Source organism: Globicephala melas, chromosome 14 (genome assembly GCF_963455315.2).
Source record: "Globicephala melas chromosome 14, mGloMel1.2, whole genome shotgun sequence".
Classification (NCBI taxonomy): Eukaryota; Metazoa; Chordata; class Mammalia; order Artiodactyla; family Delphinidae; genus Globicephala; species Globicephala melas.
The window spans coordinates 88391545-88412193 of NC_083327.1; the positions used below are offsets into that span (position 1 = coordinate 88391545).

The following is a 20649-nucleotide window of genomic DNA, read 5'->3' on the forward strand; positions in this document are numbered from 1 at the left end:
GCTGCTTCCTAATCCCTCTGTGAAGCCGCTTGGGAGACGCCGCCTGCTCCGCCGCTCCCATCCTGTTCTCCCAGCCGCACCGGAACTCCACGTCCACCAGAGGCCCGGCCCTCAACAGAGAGAGGGAGCAGTCTCCAGAAGCAGAAGGGGCGCAGTAGGCGAGGCACTGACGGCAGCCCCAGGGAGGCTCCAGGGGGTAGGCAGCCACGGGAAAAGGAAAGCTGAAAAAGGCCACCAGCATCTAGAGCAGGGATCAGCTTCCATGTCGGGGATCAGCCTCCATGCCGGGGACCAGCATCCATGTCGGGGATCAGCCTCCATGTCGGGGATCAGCCTCCATGTCGGGGATCTGCCTCCATGCCGGGGATCAGCCTCCATGCCGGGGATCAGCCTCCATGCCGGGGATCAGCATCCATGTCGGGGATCAGCCTCCATGCCGGGGATCAGCCTCCATGTCGGGGATCAGCCTCCATGCCGGGGATCAGCCTCCATATCGGGGATCAGCTTCCATGCTGGGGATCGGCTTCCATGTCGGGGATCGGCCTCCATGCCGGGGACCAGCATCCATGTCGGGGATCAACCTCCATGTCGGGGATCAGCCTCCATGTCGGGGATCAGCTTCCATGTCGGGGACCAGCATCCATGTCGGGGATCAGCTTCCATGTCGGGGATCAGCCTCCATGTCGGGGACCAGCATCCATGTCGGGGATCAGCTTCCGTGCTGGGGATCAGCTTCCATGTTGGGGACCAGCTTCCATGTCGGGGACCAGCTTCCATGTCGGGGATCATCTTCCGTGCCGGGGACCAGCTTCCATGTCGGGGATCAGCTTCCATGTCGGGGATCAGCTTCCATGTCGGGGATCAGCCTCCGTGTCGGGGATCAGCTTCCGTGCCGGGGACCAGCATCCGTGCCGGGGACCAGCTTCCGTGCCGGGGACCAGCTTCCATGTCGGGGATCAGCCTCCATGTCGGGGATCAGCTTCCATGTCGGGGATCAGCCTCCGTGTCGGGGATCAGCTTCCATGCCGGGGACCAGCTTCCGTGCCGGGGATCAGCTTCCATGTCGGGGATCAGCCTCCATGCCGGGGATCAGCCTCCATGTCGGGGATCAGCTTCCGTGCCGGGGACCAGCCTCCATGTCGGGGATCAGCTTCCATGTCGGGGATCAGTTTCCATGCCGGGGACCAGCTTCCATGCTGGGGGTGGGTTCTCTGAGCCAAGACTGAATCAGTGACGAGGTCAGCAGAGGACAGACTGTGCAGCGGCCAATTTCCCCATGGGCAGAGGTAAGGTGGGGGTCCCTTTACCTCCCTCAGGCAGGGGGCTTGGGTGGAACAGTTCTTACAAAATTCCGAAGCAATGAAAAGAGACGTGTGATACATGTGAGCAGAGACAGGGCCGGCGGGGTGAGAAGGGTCCACGTGCGCGAGCTCCCAGCACCTCCATTACCGGAGTCATCTGACCCGTGGCAGGGATTGTGCATAGGGCTTTTGGAGCGATGGGGGTGGGAGTCCTCCATCTTGATTGTGGAGCTGATCTCATGAGTGTACATGTTTCTCAACATTCATCCCACTGTGGGTTTAATATATGTGCATCTTACCATGTGTGAATTATACTGCAAATATAGTTGTTGAGAAAAATTAACACAAAAAGCACACCCACCCATGAAGAAAACCCAAGGCACGCAGAGTGCTGGCTGCAAACACACTTGGGGGGTCTGTGATGTTCTCCCAGGGATGCCAGCCCTCACCAGTCAGAGGCTGGCCTGCTGGGCCCTTCACTGAACCTGTGACCTTTCTGTGCCGCAGGAAAAGGAAATAATCATCTCCACCCAGGTGTGTTATGAACTTACCTTAAAAATGTCTATGAAATGCCCAACACACAGTAGGTCCGCACTGGTGGACAGCAGGTGCCGTGGGAAGAGTAAGGCCTCCAGGACTCAAGCCTCCACCTAACAGGTTAAAATTGAATAATTCTGATCACTATTTTCACTAACCAAATTGGAAAATGAACTTCTTAATCATGATTCATTTTGTTGGTGAACAACGGGCAGGATTACAAATTGGTACAAATCTTCTAGTGGGAATTTAAAGATCGTAAGCGCCTTTATAATGTTTATTCCCTTTGACAAACTAATTCCACTACTAGAAATTTATCATAATGAAAAAATGAGACATAATCACAATGATTTATGTACAAAGTTGTTCAATGAAACATTACTTAGACTGACAACCATCCAAATGTCTACAAACAGAGAAGATCAAATATATTAGGGCACAGCTGCAGGGTAGAGCATTCCTCCTCCAACTGAGAATTCTGCTGCCTCAGGCCAGGCTCACCCCACGCTGAGGACGGCGGGGGCCCTCGGAGCCCAGGAGGGTCCGGGCTGCCTCACAGCCGAAGGGGCACCTCCTGGGCTGTCAAAGCGATCCACCCAAAGATCACTCAAAATAGCAGATAAATAAAACTAGCATCCTTGGCTTTGGAATGAGCTGCGCTGCAGGAAGGGAGGAAGGGGAACTGCAAAGCGGTCACCCTCCAAGTTCTGTTTGGGCCAGTTTGTTAACATCAGTGTGTCTGCTGGGGGACACGCCAAATGCATCCAGGGGAACACCTGGCCACCAGGACGGCCTCACAAGGTAGTCCCCACCGCGAGCCGTGGGGGACCGAGGCCACCTCCCTTCCTCAGTGGCGTGGAAGAGTCCTACTTTCTGTAGGGCCCTCTTGGGAACAAGAGGCGAGTTTATGCCATTGGAATAGGGTGGGGTCAGCAGAGAGGCCTGAGAACGGGGACCAAGGGCAGCGCCTCCTCCTGGAAGGGGGCGCTGGCCAAGACGGACTCGCGCCTGCCTCTGGAGCCTCGGTGACCCTGCCCCTCTCCCTCGTGCGTGCTGGTCAGACCATCGCCAGCAGCCCAGTGCCCGCGGTCCTGCTGGGTCAGGACCACGCATGCGGGGCCTTTTGCTCTGCTGGCGGTGACCAGCCTCCTTCCCTCTCCTGGGTCAAAAGGAGCAGAAAGGGAGCACGCCTGGCTCTTCCATCTTAAACTCCTCCTAAATTTAGGACGTTTTCCCCTTATGAACACGCCCTTTTTAATGCTGCATTTAACTTGACTTTTTATTCCCAAGTGGTTTCCAAGCTTCTCGGAAAGGGCTGAAATTCACAAAGTCCCGGGAAGCCACTCTAACTCTGGAGGAGGTCGTGGACGCCGTCCCTGCCTCCAGAGCAGCAGCGAGCGCAGCCCGAGGGCCCCGTGGAAACATCACTGGTGCTACGGAAGCGCATCGCAGGTCACTCCCGTAAAAGCCCTGCGTGGCACCGCTGGGCCCCGAAAATGGCAGAAAGTCTCAGCTTCCAATTCTGTCTCCGAAGATGCGAGCTCACAAGCCACGAAGGTTCTGGTCAGGTGCCCAGGACTGACACTCTCCCTTCTGGTCCAGTCATTTTAAAGTTCAAGTTAACTTAAAGATTTATTAACTTTTTGTTAATATTGATTTGAGCACATGAGAGGTAGAAGCCAGTGCGTGTGTAGCACAGACGTAGACAGCAGAAATTGGTGGCGGAGAATTCGAACCTGAGCAGGCCCGCAGCTTTCTAGGTCTCCACGCTTGTTCCCGCTGCACGTTCACGTGGTCTTCAGAGGTCACATCACAAGGACACTCAGCCACCACGGCAGCCCCCCACCAGCCCGGCCAGCCTTCCGAGGCTGCGGGCGGCGCCTTGGTCCCCGTGCATCCTGTCCCTGCTGTTTTGGACTCTCTGCTCTTACCCTGAAGCCGGTGCCCTTTAGGAGTGCCGCTTGTGGCATCATCGTGTTCATCCGTGAGCTTCAGAAAAGGAAGCGATCCCGAGGCTGCGTCGTACCTTTTAAAATGCTGCTTCATGCTGGCACCTTCAGGGACACCACCCCCATTTCTTTTAAGATTATAATCTCCATAATGCGGAGTCAGCAAACGCCAGATGTGGAGCAGTGGATGTTTTCTTAAGAAACAAGAAAGGTGAGAAAGAGAGTGTGGCTGTTTTTCAAGTCTTGCCAGCAAGAAAAGGCAAGGACGACACCGCCCCACCTCCCAGGGTGACGCAGGTGAGATAGGTTTCTCCAAAATGGAAATATTGGTTTATTTGAGCAAATGAATGTAATTCAAGGTTGTTCTGGGGGGAAATGCTGATATTCTGCATGGACACGCATCATCTTTAAAAAGTTTGTCTCCAAATTACTTCCAGATGACAACTGCCTGGCACGGTCGAGCGTACCGTGGTGCGCACGCCTGTCGCGTGAGGCTTGACGTCCCACAGACGCACACCCACACGTTCGGGGCCCAGCTCAGCCCAAGTTCCAAGTCCCGCTCTTCTTTTCAGTGTTTCTACAGACATCCAGCAGCTGCCCTTTAGGAAAGTCGTTTAACTTCCCTACAGTTTTTCTACAAAATTCACAGCCTAAGAAATTACTAACTGCATATGGCCCCGTTGGCTGGGTACCAAGCAAGCATCCTCACAGCACACTCTGTGTCTAGGTGACCTTTTACTTATTAGAATAAAAACAAAGTCATGTGGTCTCCCACTCAGATCATATCTATGTTTGGCTTCATGCTATGATCCCAAAGCACCAGTCACATTGGGAGGAATAAAACTTCCGTCGTGGCCAAATCCTCACACACTCGTACGCATTTGCCTCCTGGGTGGTGAGCGTGCACAGACGACAGCTCTCGCTCAAGCTCCAAGCTGGGCCTGGAGGTGGTGAGAGCCCTGCCCGCCCCCGGGACACACAGGCCTTCCACCGTCGCTGCACACACTCAGCCACAGGCCGGCCAGAGGACAGTGCTGCGACAGGCCAGGTACCCCAGCTGGAGGCCCAGAGGGGTCTTCCCTGTCGGCAGGTGCTCGGGGAGGAGCCGCGCAGCACGGCCCAGCAGGTGGGAGGTGACAGCCAAGTTTCGGAACCGGGGAGGGGTACAGAGCCGCATGCCGATGGCCAGTGTGGCTGGAGCTGAGCGCTGAAGGGACAGTGGGGAGAGTGACACAGACTGAGGCAGAAAGACGGTCAGGAGCCGGATTACACCAAGGCCTGACAGACCAAGGTGAGGATTTTGAACTTTATGCTAAAAGCAGATGTTAGCTGGTTTTCAGGAACGACACTCTCGGGTTTGTGCTCTGGGAGCCTCTGGAGTCACGTGGAGAACGGGGTCCTTGCAAAGCTGCTCAGGAAAGACCATCATGTTTCAGCGGAGTTGACAGTCACTGAGCCCAGCCAGGGGGCAGGGCCAGGACCTGGCACCACAGTCCTGAGCAAACCCCGCTGCGTCTCGAGCCGTAGGATGGCCTTGGTTTGGTCTCGCAAGATTCCTCATCTGAACGTGCAAAGACCGGGAACCTCCCTAAAACCCACTGTGCTCGCACATCTACGAGACACAGCGTTACACGCGCACCAGTGACTGTGTCACCTGGGTGCGTGCACTCACTGTGTAAGTCATCTTAATGCCTTTAGTTATGGCAAGTTTCCAACACACACACAAGGGACGAGAAGGGTGCAGCCAGCCCCACCCACAGCCAGCCCCGCGACTGGCCGCCAGCAGCCCTCGCGTTTCACCTGCACCCCGCCCGCTGCCAGCACCCCGTCTCGTTACCTTTAAGCAAATCCCAGACATAATATTGTTTCATCCATAATATTTCAGAATTTTTCTCTAAAACCTAAGTACTCTTTTTGTGTTCGACTTAACAGTAATAACCTCTCACATCTAAAAAATGTACAAGTACTGCTTAACACCATTAAACATCCAGTCGGGCTTTATGTCTCTCCAGTCAGCTCATGAATTTTTAAACTGTTTTCTGACTAAGTCGCTTCTAATCTGCAGGTCCCCTCATCCCTCTCCTTCTGCCCTGGACTCGGCCAAGCAGATCCTACTGGTGTCCAGACTGTGTCCTCAGCGCCCTGGACTCCTGCAACGGGATCAAGGCGTCTGACCAGATTCAAGTTCAGTTTTCTTGGCAAAAATACTTCCTCCACTGTGTTGCTGGCCGTCTACTCCACGACGCAGAGTGTGCACCCGAGTCACGCTCGCTCAAGGGCCTGCTTGGGGCTGGCACCCGGGTCTCACAATTTACGTCTCGGTAACTGCCGGCTGCTGTCAGGCTCACAAAGGCACAAGATGAGAAACACGGTTGTCTCCCTCCTCCACTGATGGAAGCAGGGTTACTGAGAGGGGCCAGTTCCAGAGCTGGGCCAGGAGGGCTTGTGAGCCTGAAGGTAAGACACACCCGGGAGGGTGGGGACCGCCCACCCTGGGGCAGCAGCAGACTGTGAGCCACTGAGGAACATCTACACTGCTGTAGACAAGAAAGGACCGCTCGTCCTGACTGCAGAGGGCCAACCAGTCAGGATGGAAGGAGCACGGGCGTGACAGCCCTCGTCATAACGAGAACTCTTTGCAGAATTTCTGGAAGTCCAAAATTACGTCCCTATGAAAAGTTGAAGGAAAAAGGCCTAAGGAAAAGTATGTGCGCCCCACCTTCCTTTCTGTCTCACCAAAGTCCCGGAAGGCGGTGCCTGGAGCGTGGGCTGCAGGCCTGAGGCTGCAGGCCGGGCCCTCGGGCAGGCGTCACCCACGCTCCGTGCTCCTCAGAACTTGGGAGCACAGGTCCAGCGCCAGCTTCACCCCTGCTGAAGGGACCTGCCTTTTCACCTCCTTGTTCTTGTCACAGATGCTCCTTCCTGCCTGGTTCCTAGCAAGGCTAGTCATGCCGGCGTCGCTTGGGCAGTGAATCGTGGACACTTGTCTGTAAATACCCACGTGTTCATGTGGATGTTTTGGTCAATGTACCTGAACTTCCCCCTGCAAATGACGTAAACCCTGAAAGCTGAGGGACCATCTGGTTCAATGTCCAGTTAAAACATAAGCCTCAGGAGGGACCCAGGGAACCACGTGCACCAATTTTCAACTGGCTGGCAATTCCAAAGCTGTACCTTTGGGTCTCAGTTTGCCGTGTTACTTGCTTACCTGGATGAAAGATGAATTTCTTCCCTGATTTTACTAGAAGGCTGGCAAAGATGAAAGTGACATTATCTTTAAGTGCATTGAGGTCCTTTCATAGAATGGGCTTTGCGAGAATCCCAGAATATTCCATAATCTTGAAACTAGATAAGCCATTTGTTATCCGAGTCAGGTCACTGCTGAAAGTGAGAGGGAGCTATGGATGACTCCAAGTTAACAAGCGTAAACGGGATTGAGTTCACCCCACTCTTTCACCAGATCCTGTAGCCTCTTGAAAGAAACCTGGTGACCCCCTCAGTTATTCTAGTATATGCTGCTAACCCTTAAAGTCAGCAGGGGACAGAAGCCTAAATCTCCCTCAGCCGCACTTGGCCCTGACGCTGACTTCTTTCCGTGGATGCAATCTCTCCACTGGAGTTTCTGCCCGTGAGCAGTTATTCCAAAATAACAAGCCAGAGGGGTGGGGAATGGATGGGGTTGTGTTTCAGAGGCAGAAGCCCCAGCCGGGTGGCTCCTGGGTGCCGTCTGGCCCCAATGTTGTTATCTTGGTCTCCAGTCCACTGCACGTGCTTCTCCATCCTTTACACACACGAGGATGGGCATCAGGACTGGTTAACACACAACACGCTTTGTGTTTCCTCCGCAGGAAGAGTCCAGAATTTCTGACTGTACAATAACGACCGATGGAATAAATTCATCACAGTCACTGAGACAAAGGCAACCTCTTCCCTCTCATTAGTTAAGCCCTCTGCCTGTTCCCCTCTGACCCCGGGAGTAAAGCACTTTTCCCCAACACTAACTTGTCCTCGAGAGCTGACCACTGAATGGCACCAGTGATGCGGTCTGTTAAATCCCTGTCGTTCTCAATAAGAAGCTGAGTTCTGACAGATGATGATCAAACCAGGGTCTGGAGCCAGACTGCCCAGACTTGAATGCTGACTTTGCCACTTACCAACCCCGAGCAAGTACCTTCACCTCCCCAAGCCTCAGTCTCCTCAGCTATAAAATGGGAGTAAGGAAGCTACTATCTCGGAGGATTAATGAGATAATTCACATGGAGGTAGTAACCACCCAAGAAGAGTGTTTTTATCATTGCTGTTGTCTGTCCCATGGCAACCGTGGTTGAATTAGGAGGCAACTAACTCTTTTCAATTAGCTAGAGATAAACCCACAAATCAATGAATAAGTACTACTCGAGGACCGAAAGCCTTTGTCATGACGACATTAAAGTGCTCTGTGGGTATTTAATCCAAAATGAGGCTTTGTTCCAGTCCCGATAAAAATAAGGCTCCGATGGAAGGTGACCAGCTCCGAGGCGTCTCAGCACTGACCGGACGTGAAGAGCCCTCAGGTTTCCGTGCAGTTCAGGGGATGCTCAGGGAATCAAGCGACCAGCAGCACCGCGCCCGCCCCTTCCTTCTCCTGACAGTGACCTTGGAGGGTTCTCTGAGGTGGGCAGAGGAGCGAGGAAAGTTGCTTTTCATCAATCCAATGAAACTATGCAAAGACCTGGGAAACAGAAAAGCAGAGGCCGTTTCTGTCCTCACGGCTTCGGACGAGTATGAGTGAAAGTCTGCTCTGACGCGGGGTGAGTAAGTACACCTCTGGATGTCGTTCATAATATTTATTTTGGAAAAATATTTTAAAAAGGAATTTCTTCATTAACAAAACAGTAAAAAAAAAAAAAACCCTCAAATAACATTTGCACAATATTCCATAAATACATTTATATACAAAAAATATAATCGCATAGACCCGAAGTGCCTTTGTACATATTTACCCAAAATTTAAATTATAAAAATGAACATCACAAAATACTCACGCTTTACAGATATCATGAAAAATATTTTTACAAATCCAAAAAATAACGCACATTTTTTTCCACCTAGAAAAAACACATTTTAGTATCAAAAAGGACAATAAAGGCAGTGTTTGTGATTCTAATTCAAGAAAAGACTGGCTCATAAGAATCCAACATATACACTCCAAGCAGTGCGAGCTTCTCACGTAGTGATCAAGTCCATTCATTTAAATATATACTCTTTAAAAGCAACTGTCCATAGTGCAATGGAAACGTCCTAAAAGGCAGTGCGACAGGCGCCTGGAACGCCTGCCGGCCGCCCCCTCGGCAGGAAGAGGACCTGGCTTCCCAGCAGCAGTCACGAGCACCTCCGCTCCTCTCAGCAGCATCGTCGGGGCAGATATCCTTGGAAGTTCACTTATTCTAAGAGAAACGGGAATTCGCCACATCACCTCCACTTTACACCTAGGGGGGCCAAGAGACAGAGGGGAGGTTAGCGCAAGTCATAGGCCCGGTTCCGACCCGGCCGGGCCGAGGGTGGGTCGGGCAGCCGTGCGCTGACCTCAGTTGCGATGACGCACTCGTCCTTCTCCTCGGATATGACGTACACCGACTGGTACTTTGTGTCTTTCGAAGTGGAGTACACAGAGTCCGGCCTTTTTCTTTCAGCTGCTTCTCCACTAGAAGGGAAATGAAAGACATCCATAGTCAACACGTGAAAACATTTTTGAACAGTACAATGACCAGAGCTTGGAGGAACACAGCCAGCTGGTCCCCCTGCCCGGCCTGGCCCGAGGCACCCCGCGAGGGTCGGGCACCCTCCCCGCTGCTGGCCTTCCCGCCTGTCCCCTCTGGCCCGTAGCACGCACCCCCTGAGGGTCGGGGCACTCTTCTCCTCCCCCGCAGAGCCCTGGGGCTGGCTCTTGGCATCACGCTTGCTGTGGGGCTCCCCGCTGGCAGCGGCACCCTTGAGGTCCTGCAGCAGGTTATAGCCCACGGCGGGGTCGCAAGCCTTGAGGCTGTTCTTCTCGGTGCCGGGCTCCGTGTGCAGGTCCACCTTCTTGTTGGTGTTCTTGATCTGCGTGGCCCCGATGACGCTGACAGAGATGTCCTTCTCCCGCCGGCGGTTGGCCAGGTTATTCATGGTCTCCGCCTCCCCCGGGCAGGGGTCGGCGGGGGGCCGGCGCTTCTGCAGCCTCAGCCGAACGCAGACCACGGCGGCAGCGCAGCCCAGCAGCAGCGTGAGGACGAGGACCGCGCCCGCGCCGACGGCCACCCAGGGGAACGCGCCGGCTTGGCCCTCCACGTACTTCTCGGTGAGGTCCACCACCACGGGGCCCGGGGGCAGCTCGGGAAGCAGGAACTGGCAGTTGGGGCCCCCGTAGCCCCGGGCGCACTCGCACAGGTAGCGGAGGGCCCGCTCGTGGCAGGTGGCCCCGTTGTGGCAGGGTGCGTGCTCACACCTGCTGACGGGGGCACTGCAGTTTGTGCCCGTGTACCCGGGGGGGCAGGTGCAGGAATACTCATTCACGCCGTCCCGGCACGTGCCGCCGTTGGCACACGGGGAAGAGGCACAGTCGTCCACGCTGTCATCACAGTGCCTCCCAGAGAAGCCGGCTTGGCAGCGGCACACGTAAGCATCGCCAAGGTCTACGCACTGTGCACCTGGGACACGGACAAGGGCAGCGGCTTGTCACCCAGAAAATGCCCTGAAGCACGTGCTGCCCCGGCCGCTGCGTCACACACCAAAGCAGAGACACAGGGGCAGACCGGACAGAGGCCACCGCTTAAGACAACATACATCAAACACAGGCCCACGGCGAGGGCCGGGGTGGGGTTTCTGGTCAAGCTCCATAAATCACCTAAAAAATACAGGCTAATACCTCCTGACATGCACCGTGCAAAACGCTTTGCCTACAGTGCTGCATTCGCCTTCACAGCAAGCCAACAAAGGACCCAGTTTACAGATGAGGAAACCAAGGCTTAAAGAGGATGACGTGCTTGCCCACAGTTACACAGTTAGTGACAAGTAAGACTTGAAACAGAAAGAAAGAGAAACGAAGAAAGGAAGGGAGGGAGGAGGCTGGGGTTTGGTCTTTGTCTTTCCAGAGCCAAGCCTGCTAAACCTCCCTATTCTTCCTCTCTAGACATGAAGCACCCACTGCTCTATTGGTTCAGCGGCTGGAAACCAACAGGAGAGAGAGCCTGACCCCAGGACGCCACACCTTCTGTACAGAACATGGAGAGCAGAGCGAGCTGATTCCTCTCCATCGATTATCACACCCCACGCAGAAGCTCCAGACGCTTCCAGAATGGTCCCGCCTGCCTGGGGCCCAGCTTCCCCCTCTGTGAGTTTGCTTAGGGCGCCCCCCTCACTCGTGGAGACCATACATCCTCGCAGCAGACGGCTCTGCTTGGTGACAGAGCAGAGCTGGGCTTCCCTCCAAAAGCGCAGTGGCTGGGCTGGCGCTGGGGCTGACCCGCTGATGTTCGGCGTCTCGGGCACCCGAGGCGCCGCAGGACGGCGCGCAGGTCATTGCGTCTCCACCTGCGCCGGGCCCTGCGGACAAGGAACGCCCCTGCCTGCCTTCCTAGCTCCCTGGGTGCTTCCAGACTCGGGGATGAGATTTCTATGAACAGTTTCTCACTGTTCAGACGGAAGGGCTTCTGAAACGCAAGGCAACTCACAAAGTGATGAACTCAGCCTGAAACTAAACTCTGCGCTTCTGACGCGTTCTCACCAGTGTGGACCACTGGACAACGTCTCGGATGGGTCAGGCGGCCCCCTTACCATTGGAACAGGGTGAGGAACTGCAGGAATCCATTTTCTTCTCACAGTTAAAGCCAGAGAAGCCCCCAGGGCAGCGGCAGGTGTACCCTCCCTTGGGGTTGTCCGAGCACCGTCCCCCGTTGAAGCAGGGGCCGTCGGCACACACCATGGCACTCAGCTCGCAGATCCTGCCGTAGAAGCCAGGCGGGCAGGTGCAGGAGTAGCTGTTCTCGAGGTCCTGAGTAATGGAGAAGATGAAGAAAGCTTTCCTACGTCGTTCCGAGGGACCCACACGGTCTGTCTCAAACCAGGGTTCCCGGTTCGGCAGGAGAGCCCACGGTGGCCAGACTCACCGTGCAGCTCCCTCCATTCCTGCAGGGGCTGGCACTGCACTCGTCCACCTCCGTCTCGCAGTTGGCCCCCGTGTACCCAGGCCGGCAAGAGCAAGTGTAGCTTCCCTGGCCCGTGTTGGTGCAGGTGGCCCCATTCTTGCAGGGCTTGTGGTGTGTGCAGTAGTTCAGGTCTGTGAGGGTGGAGACGGGAAGAGGAGGAGAAGGGAGGCCCAGGGTTAAATTCGGGAGACCGTACTTCCCTGAGACAGAGCCCGGGAAGCCAGGCTGCCTGGCGGGGGACAGGAGGCTTACCCTGGTTGCAGAAAAGGCCCCCCCAGCCTTCCTGGCAGTTGCATTGCCAGGGCTGCTGGCAGGTGCCGTGGAGACAGCCGGGGTACCGAATGCACTGGTCACAGTACCGGCCCTGCCAGCCCACTCTGCACCTTGGAGGAGAGGACAGAGTCAGTGGACGCTGACGCTACCGGCTTCCTAGCGACACCTTTCCCAATCACGAGAGACTGTCTTCCAACAGCATCAACACCGCTGGTTCTCAAATGAGGCAGGACACTGGACCGTCCCCAGGAGCTTTAAACCACGTGGATGCCTTCGTCCCACGTCAGAGGGTCTGACTCTGGGTCCAAGGGCCAACCGGGGCAGCATCTCTAGGTAATTCTAATGTGCTGCGAAGTTTGAGAACCAACTAAACTCTCTCTTCTTCTGTGCCAATTCTTTTTAAATCTCCATCTGTAAGTTCCACACCACTGAGGAGCTTAGATGGATGACAGCCCTTGACCCTATGCCCGTCCGTGTGTTTATTTAGTAGAAACACAGAAAAACAGCTCCCTCCAACCAGCTAATCTTACCTGCGGTTTTCAAAAGCACATCTAGAGATGCTTTACTAATACACTAGGTGTAAAAGGACAACAAGAAAAAGAAAAAAGCAGCTCTTGCAAACTTACTTGCATTCCCCTGGCTTGTCGCAAAACCCATGTTGCTCATCGCACCCCGGCAAGCAGATGGCTGCGAGAAGAAAAGGCACAGCGTCAAGCCCACCAGAGTGGCCCCCAGCACAACAGGGCTACAGACCGTGCCCAGCTCCGCCACAGAGCCTCGCCGAGCCCCGGGCATCGACCGTCCTGCCCGGTAACCACCGCGGACTTTACTCAGCCCAGGAGGAGCATTCTTCTTAACACAGCGGCTCCAGGACAAAAGAGCGCGGAAGCCCCCCCCCCACACCCGGCCCCTTTTCTTCTAAGAGAGGGTCAGAAGTCCTTCCCCCTCCTCCTCCCCCACTTCCCAATTCTATGCACAAAGCTCCACCTCTTAATACCCAGAAAGTGTGTGTGTAGATAAGGGTGGACAGCTGGTATGCAGAGTACCAGGGCAAGACAGCTGCTCTATTGTCTGTTCTCTCCCAGCAGCTGCCCCAGTGCAACAATACCGGCCTCCCCCTCGCCCCCCATGCCCCCACCCCTCACACACACCCCAGCGTGTACACCACACACACACACACACACACACACACACACACACACACACGTGCACCCTTTCCACCAATGGGAACAGGCGTGCGTCCCAGCCGCCTATCCCCGGAGAGATCTAATCGATGGCACGCGCGAGCTGGGGGCGGGGACAGACTCCAGTGTTTGAATAAGAAGAAAAAAAGTTTAAGTTTATGGCAACCCCACGGTGAGGGAGAGGGAGGGTAGCCAGGAGGGAGGCGGCAGGCCGGCCAGAGGTCCCGGAGGGGGTGGGGAGGCTGGAGGCTGAGGTTTCAGCTGGCTCCCTTCTCCTGGTTATGAAACTCATTAACAAGCCGCTCCACAAGTTTTTAAGACAACAGAGCCAGCTCAGGCCAAGGCGAGCTCAGAGGAGCTGTGGAAAGCTGTGCGGGCTGAGCGACAATGACACTGCAGGTACGCGCAAATCCAAACTGAGAAGCTTCGCCTCCCGGCGAGAGGTTCTGTCCTGCCAGAGAAGGTTCCCAGGCTCGGGGGCGGAAGCAAGGTTCCCTGGGGTTTCTGGGGAAGCCCTAGGACCCACCCCACCTGACACCTAGAGTGCGAGGTGGCAGTGAGGCAAGTGGGGTCCAGCTGAACCAGGCCCAGGAGCCAGCCGGTCCTCACAACCCTCCTATGCCCCCTGCACCTGTGCAGCTACCCTGCCTGCCTGGAGAATACAGAACTACGGCAGGCAGGGCCTAAGTCACTTCTGTAAAGGTATGTCCCCCCTCCCAGGCAGGGTACTACGTGAGCATCCCGCAAGCAGGACAAGCAGGGCTGGCAGGCCCAGGCCTCGAAACACACCCACCCACGTCCATAGACCCCGCGAGTGAAAGTGTCGTGAACAGTGGAGTGTTTTTAAACGGGCCAAGCACACCAACTCCGGAGAGAAAATGAAGCACTTTTCAATGAGAAGCTGTCTGGGCAAAGAGAACTCCTTTGGTAAAAGCACGCCCTGCACACAGCCTCCTCTCTGTTCCTCCCTTCCTTCCTCCCTCCCTTCCCTCAAGCTTACTTCCTGACCCCTGGCCCTGTGTCCAAAATCCTCCTTGATTAAGAAAGGCAGCTTCCCATAGCGGAAGTTGAAACGTCTAAGTTGACCCCAACCTGCCACTGGCTAACTGTGGGGTCTCAGCAAATCTCTCTGGCTCCCTGGCCCCGGTTTCCCCACCAGAACATCCCTCCGGGGCTAAAACCCCAAGATGCCAGCAGCTCAGAGAATATGCCCCCACTGCCGGGGGTGGGGTGGGGAGCAGGCCTGCGGAGGGTAAACTGAGGGAGCGGCGGCCCCCGCAGGGACTCACGCTCAGTGCAGTACTGGCCTTTCCAGCCAGGGTTGCAGACTTTTTCCCCTCGCTCCCCGCAGGTGAAGTGGCCGAAGGCGTCGTCGCGGGGGCGGCAGAAGACGGAGCAGCCTTCCCCGTAGTAGTGTTCGTCACACACGAATCGGTAGGAGTACTTGAGGTCTGTGCGACCGCTGCTGTGCAGGTCCTGGGACCACTCCTCGCCCACCGTCAGGTGCCTCTGCGTGGCCAGGCGGCTGATGAGCCTTTCCGGGTTCTCTGCAGGAAGAGGATGCTCTGTTGGTTCTGACTGGGAACCCAGAGGCTCGGGGAGTGAGGGAGGTGGAAAGGATGCTGGGCAAGGAGGCTGAAGGCTCTTCTCCTCAACCTTCCGGAGTAACTTGCAGAATGAAAGATGCAGACGTTTGTTTCTGGGGAGATCTGAACTCAAATACATAATAACTGGAGACGCAGTTTGCACAGTTTGGGAGCGTTTTGGTTTGTTTTTACCTGTTGCGAGGTCATCAGGAGAATCAGAGTGGAGAGCTTCAATGATCAGAGAGAAGGTTCCCTGGAGGAAGGGGGAGGAGACAGAAGATAAACCAGAAATGTTTAAAAAAGAATCAAAGCTTTCGGGACGACCAAGTCGTCGCAGGTCTGTGTGCAGTGTGTCGTGGGGGTGGGGGGGGTCTCTGTACATCTCTTGTCTGATTTCACTTTCCTTAAGGAAATGGAAGAACTTTTTAAAGAGTGGTTTCCTGACGTGTTTTTTCAGCCTGTTAATACAGGATATCGCAGTAAAAAAAAAAAAAAAAGAAGAAGAAAAAGAAAAGGAAAAACGATTGCGCGCAGCAGGCGGGGCTGGAGGGGCTTGTCTGCAGTCTCCTGGGGAAGGCGCCAAGCAGAGGGCCTGGGGGCTGTCAGGCTGCGAGGGCGACTGAAAAACTAGCCAGTCCACGAGCTGGGGAACTAGAACTTTCCCAAGTGAAGGGGCCCGTTCAACTTGGGGGCTAGGCGCAGAGACCGGATACGGAAATGTCCCGGGTCCTCAGCCTCTCTGCCTCACTCTATCCCGGCTGTCACCTCCCACACTCCCCTCCGCCGCCGCCGCCGCCGCCGCCGCCTGCAGATCACCCGGGCGTGGAGTCAATGCCCCAGGCCCCCGCGGACCGCGGCGCCCACCTGCCCAGGCCCAGCCGCGCGCCCCCGCCGCGACCCGGAGCAGGGCTGGCGGCCGCCTCCCTGCCCACCTGCCGCCCGCCCCGCCCGCCCCGCGCCCGCAGGTGCGGCGCTCACCGGCCAGGTGAAGCCAAAGGGGAAGCGGATGGGGTTGCTGAAGGCGGTGTCCGCGCCCGCGCCGTCCGGGAGGCTGAAGGAGTCGACGCCCAGCACCGGCGTGACGGTGCTGCCGTAGGTGCAGGGAGGCTCGGGGGACACGCTGGCCTGGTAGTGCTTGAGGCACACGCGGAAGAAAGTCCTGCAGGCGCACGGCGGCGGCCCCGCGCCCCCGCGGCAGCAGTTGCGGTTCCCCAGCAGCCCCTTCTTGTTGACGAATTCCTGCAGCTTCAGCTCGAACACCCCGGAGCTCCAGACCTGCGGGCGAGGCTAGGGCGTGGGGCTCCAGGCGCGGGGAGCCCGTCCGGCCGCGTCCTGCCCCGGGCCCTGCCCCCCGCGCGGCCCGCGCCCCGGGTCCCCCCCCCACCTGACGCCACAGGGAGCCGGAGAGCCCCGCTGACAGCCTACCTGACGGCGCGGCCCTTAGGACCCCGCCTGGCAACTTACCTGGCACAGCAGGGCCGAGAGCACGGCGAGGGCCAGGGCGCACCGCCGGCCCATGGTGCACCGCCGGCCGCGCTCGCTCTCCTCGCGTCCCCCTTCTCTTCTGAAATCGCCAGGGAATGCTCGGGGAGGAAGGTGTCTCCAGGAGCGCGGGCAGGAAAGCGCCGCCGCTTTGCCTCGGGCTGGGATTATCCGGACTTCTTTCCTCAAGGGTCCGTCTCCGGCTCTTTCGGAGGCCGAGTTTCCTTAGATCCTCCCTGCGGAGGCGACTGCGGCTCCGGGGATGCACGAGGGGGAAAAAAAAAAAAGGCTCCCCGGAGAGATTGCTTCTGGCGCGGCAACTTTCGGTTTTCCCCTCTTTCTTCCAATCCACGAGTAGGTAGGGGTCGTCTGCTTCCTGGTTTTGTCTCAAGATTCTTCGCAGAAAAAAAAAAAAAAAAGGAAGAAAGAAAGAAAGAAAAAAAAGAGAGGAGAGAAAGCGTCCAGATATTCAGCCCAATTCCCGACGAGCTGCAGGGCTCCCCGCGAGTCCGATTAGCGAGCCGGGGTCTGGAAATCCCACGCGCGAGGCGGTAATCCGGCGCCGGCGGAGCGCCCGCGGGTGCGGCCCGGCCAGCTCACTCGGCGGCCGCGGTCCGGGGAGCGCCCTGGACCCGAGTTTTTCCCAGGGACCCAGCCAGTGCCATCCAGGTCAACACCCGGGGTCCCGGACCGGGTCCCGGCGGAGGCTGCGCGCCAGGCTGTGCGTCTGGTGCGGCGCCGGCCGGGGCTCCGCGGGCGCGCAAGGGCTCGGGCTCGCCCCGCGCCGCCGCCTTATATCCCGCCGGCCGCCCGCATGGCTAATGAGATGCAAATGAGCAGCCCCCCAATCTGGCGAGAGCTGTCACAAAGGAGCCACTTTTCCAAACCCTCCTCTCAATGGATCGCCAAATGGTCAGTGAGCTGTAAAATGTGCAACCCTCCTCCCCGCCCCCACCCTCCCCGCCCCCGGCCCTCCCCTGCCCCCGCCCCCAGCCCCCCACCGCACGAAACGCACTCATTTACATTCCTGTAAAACGTTCACCGCAAGAATCCCCTCTGCGCCCGAGGCTGGTGCCGCCGCCCGGGCTCCTCGGCGCTGCCCTCCCGGCCACAGGCTCGCAGAGGCCCCGGGACCCGCGGGGGTGGCGCTGCGCCCCTGCCCTGCCGTGAGCCACCCGGCGGGTGAGGCCGCGTCCGGCCTCGGGAACTCTCCGGTCGCCGCGGCGCCCGCCTTCGTCCCTGTTGCGCGCCGCGGCCGGGGTCTGGCGGCGGGGGCGAAGTCGGAGGCCCAGTTCCCGGTGGGCCGCCCCTTCTCCCGGGCAGCCTCTTCCTAAGGAGGAGTCTCCGGGGCGGGGGACCGGGCACGAGAGGGAGGGGGCAGGCTTGAGCGGCGGGCAGAGGGTGGCGAGAGGGCAGCGGCAGTTTCGGGAAGTTTGGGAAGGTCTGACACCCAGACGTCTCCGGGCAAGGACGGCGACTCTGCGTCTGGGAACACAGGGGCGAGCGCGGCGCCCCCGGGGACCCTATTGCCGCGAGCTCGGGGTGTCCCCGCGCTGGTCGGCGGCCGCTGGGGGGCGGGGTCCGGCTAGCGCCCGGGATCCTGACGCCTTAAACCACCGCCCCCCCTCCGCCCCAAAAACACACACGCACCCTTCCGGGCGCTATTCTCGGCCTCCGACACCTTTCCTGGGTCTCCGGCCCCTTTCTCCTGTGTCTTCCCCCCTCGGCCTCCCTCTGCTTGGTAAAAAGTGAGTTTGGTGTGTGTCGTTCGCGTGGCTGTCATTAAGGCAGTCTGTTATTGTGCGAGGCTGAATCAGTGGCTCTTTGTGCGCTCAGCTGTATGGTAATGCAGACCGCACCTGCTCCCCGCACAATGCGGAGAGAAAGAGCTCCCCTCCGCGCGCGCCGCGGCCTCTGCAACAATGTCCGGCACATGTTCTAAAGACCCTCTAGCCTGGCCGACTCAACCCGCAACCTTCGCACAACCATCACCTTATTAGGGTTTACACGTCCATCAGACACTAGAACTTTTGTTTTCATTTTTTTTTTAAGGGAAATGAGTTTATTGGGAGGGCCGAGAACACACGTTATCACACAATGAGCTATCTAAATTGCTCTCATGGTTGCGGGCGCAATGCAGAGTTAAGGTGGGGCCTGGACTCCTACTCCGGCAGCCAGCTTCTTGCTGGGCGCACTTCGAGGTCTCTCTCCCACCCCCTTCTGCTCCTCCTTTATTCCCCCCTCCCCCCAACACCTAGGGCAGCTTCATCCAGGACGAGCAGTGTGAGCGTTGGAGTACATGTCACTTGGATGGCAGCACAGCCCCAGGGCGCCTGGCCACAAGGGCCTTGCTCTAGGTGTGCTACGGCTGCCTTGTTAGTGGGAACGTGCACTGTCCTGGCAAAGTGTGACTTTCATTGAGGCAGATGTTGAGATCACAGTGTACCATGTAATGCACGGGAAGAGGGAAAATTCTCAAATACCAAAGTAATCAGTTGAAGTCATTCATGGCCATCCCTCCAGCTGTTAGGCAACAGGCTCCCAAATACCTTCAGGACAGATTGTAGGTTTTCCACTGATGCCAGAGAAGCAAAGAATTAATCGAAAGTAATGTGCATGTAATGTTTAAGGCTGAGGTGAGAAAGGCAGGCTTGGACCCCACCAGAACCCCCTACGGTTTGGTTCACAACAAATGGAGACTTCAAAACCTCCTGTGCCCCCAGGACGGTGGCAGTCCCAGCGTGGCCGCCCTCTGTGGACTTTTCGAGGACTCGCTGCATCACCACAGGGCCGGGCCAGTGCGAATCCTAATTTAATCTTGCCACCTAGTGTCAGCATCCTTTTTTCACTACATCCATGTTTCCTCTGAAAGCTAATTTCTGAGAACTCTGCTCCCTACTGCATGGAAGCTGGTGTGTGTGTGTGTGTGTGTGTGTGTGTGTGTGTGTGAGAGAGAGAGAGAGAGAGAGAGAGAGAGAGAGAGACAGTGGTGGGGAGAGAGGTAAGAGGGTTCCAGGAGCAGGAGAGGCCAAAAGAAGAAAGGAATGTGAACTCTAAATCCTCTGTGCTTCCAGACTGAGAGTAGATTTCGGTAAGAAATGAAATATAGGGAACCTTTTAATTAGAAAATGGAAGTGGGAAACAGGCTCATCTGAATGCCTGTTTAGAAAACTGGAAATAAAAAGTTCCACGCCCAAGGGCTTAAACCTTGGGGGGGGGAACGACTTGCCCCAAATCTTTAACAAACCCGCCTCAGTATCAAGTATTTGTTAAATTGACATGGCACAGATTTCTCGATTACAGCGGCAAAGCGGAACTGAAAGGCATCGTAAAATCCATCAGAATCCTGCCCAAAGCGTTCATTCTTTTCCAACTTAATTTATGCCACGCAACTCTGTATTGGGGAAATCAAGCAGAAAGCCCTTTTCTTGCCCTTCCTCCTCCTCCGGCTCTTCTCTCCTCTACTTTCTTCCTCCTCTTCTCTCTCCATCTTCTTCTCCTTCTCTCTCTCTCTCTTTCCCCCCACCCCACGTTGGGCCCTCTCCCCCTCTCCCTTTCAAAGCTGAGCTAACGGGAGACTGTTTAACTTCAGTGTTTCTATAGGAGTCTGTTGTAGTTTAACTCCTGCACACCAGTAGCTGAGATGAACAAAGGAGAGACTCGAGGTCCAACTATTCATCCTTTCTTTGCACTTTAATTTTCATTGATTGGGAAGACAAGGGGAGCCCTTAGGGATTCAGGCTGAAGGGGGATGACACGCCTTTAGACGCCATCAGCCCCCTAGCCAGCCATCTGCTCCAAACCAAATGGCGTTTTTTCACTCCCTAACTGCATGTCTGTATACTCCTGCGACTAATCGCTCTGAACCCCCTAAATGCAGGAGGGAGCTTAAGCTCGACTATGTTAAACAGAGTTGCCCCCGTGCTGGCTTTAGCAGCCAGATTCCCTCCTCCCACACACACCATAAATCCTCACCTTGCTCATTAGGAAAAAGCAGGAAACTTTCTTTTAAATACTTTTTGATGTCTCAGCAAATTTACTGTACAAAGTGAGGCTCATTAGGGCTTCGAAGGCACCCAATACATCAGACACAGGAGTGGGGAGAGGGATTTACCACCTGGTGTTGGTGTTTTATTTTTGCCGGGCATTCAGCGCTTATAGCCCGAGTGACC

At 56.4% G+C, this 20649-nt stretch overlaps 1 protein-coding gene across 1 annotated transcript; it reads right to left on the reverse strand.

The window, feature by feature from the left end:
- Positions 1-8598: 8598 nt before the first annotated feature.
- Positions 8599-18165, reverse strand: DLL1 (delta like canonical Notch ligand 1). The gene is made up of 12 exons (XM_060283743.2): positions 17493-18165; positions 16460-16872; positions 15974-16270; positions 15188-15248; positions 14699-14956; positions 12852-12912; positions 12205-12335; positions 11914-12083; positions 11582-11798; positions 9660-10455; positions 9353-9470; positions 8599-9255 (listed from the first exon to the last, which is right to left on the reverse strand). The coding sequence occupies exons 2-12, from the start codon at positions 16511-16513 to the stop codon at positions 9250-9252; spliced, it is 2169 nt and encodes a 722-aa protein (XP_060139726.1). The 5' UTR covers positions 16514-16872; positions 17493-18165; the 3' UTR covers positions 8599-9249.
- Positions 18166-20649: the final 2484 nt, after the last annotated feature.

What these genes read in the sequence shown, in the direction of transcription:
- DLL1 (XM_060283743.2), bottom strand. Translation starts at nt 16,513, where the DNA reads ATGGGCCGGCGGTGCGCCCTGGCCCTCGCCGTGCTCTCGGCCCTGCTG. An exon ending in AGGCCAGTACTGCACTGAGC is followed by an intron (nt 12,913 to 14,698) that starts GTGAGTCCCTGC and finishes TTCTTCTCGCAG; the next exon opens with CCATCTGCTTGCCGGGGTGC. An exon ending in GGAATGGAGGGAGCTGCACG is followed by an intron (nt 11,799 to 11,913) that starts GTGAGTCTGGCC and finishes TCCATTACTCAG; the next exon opens with GACCTCGAGAACAGCTACTC.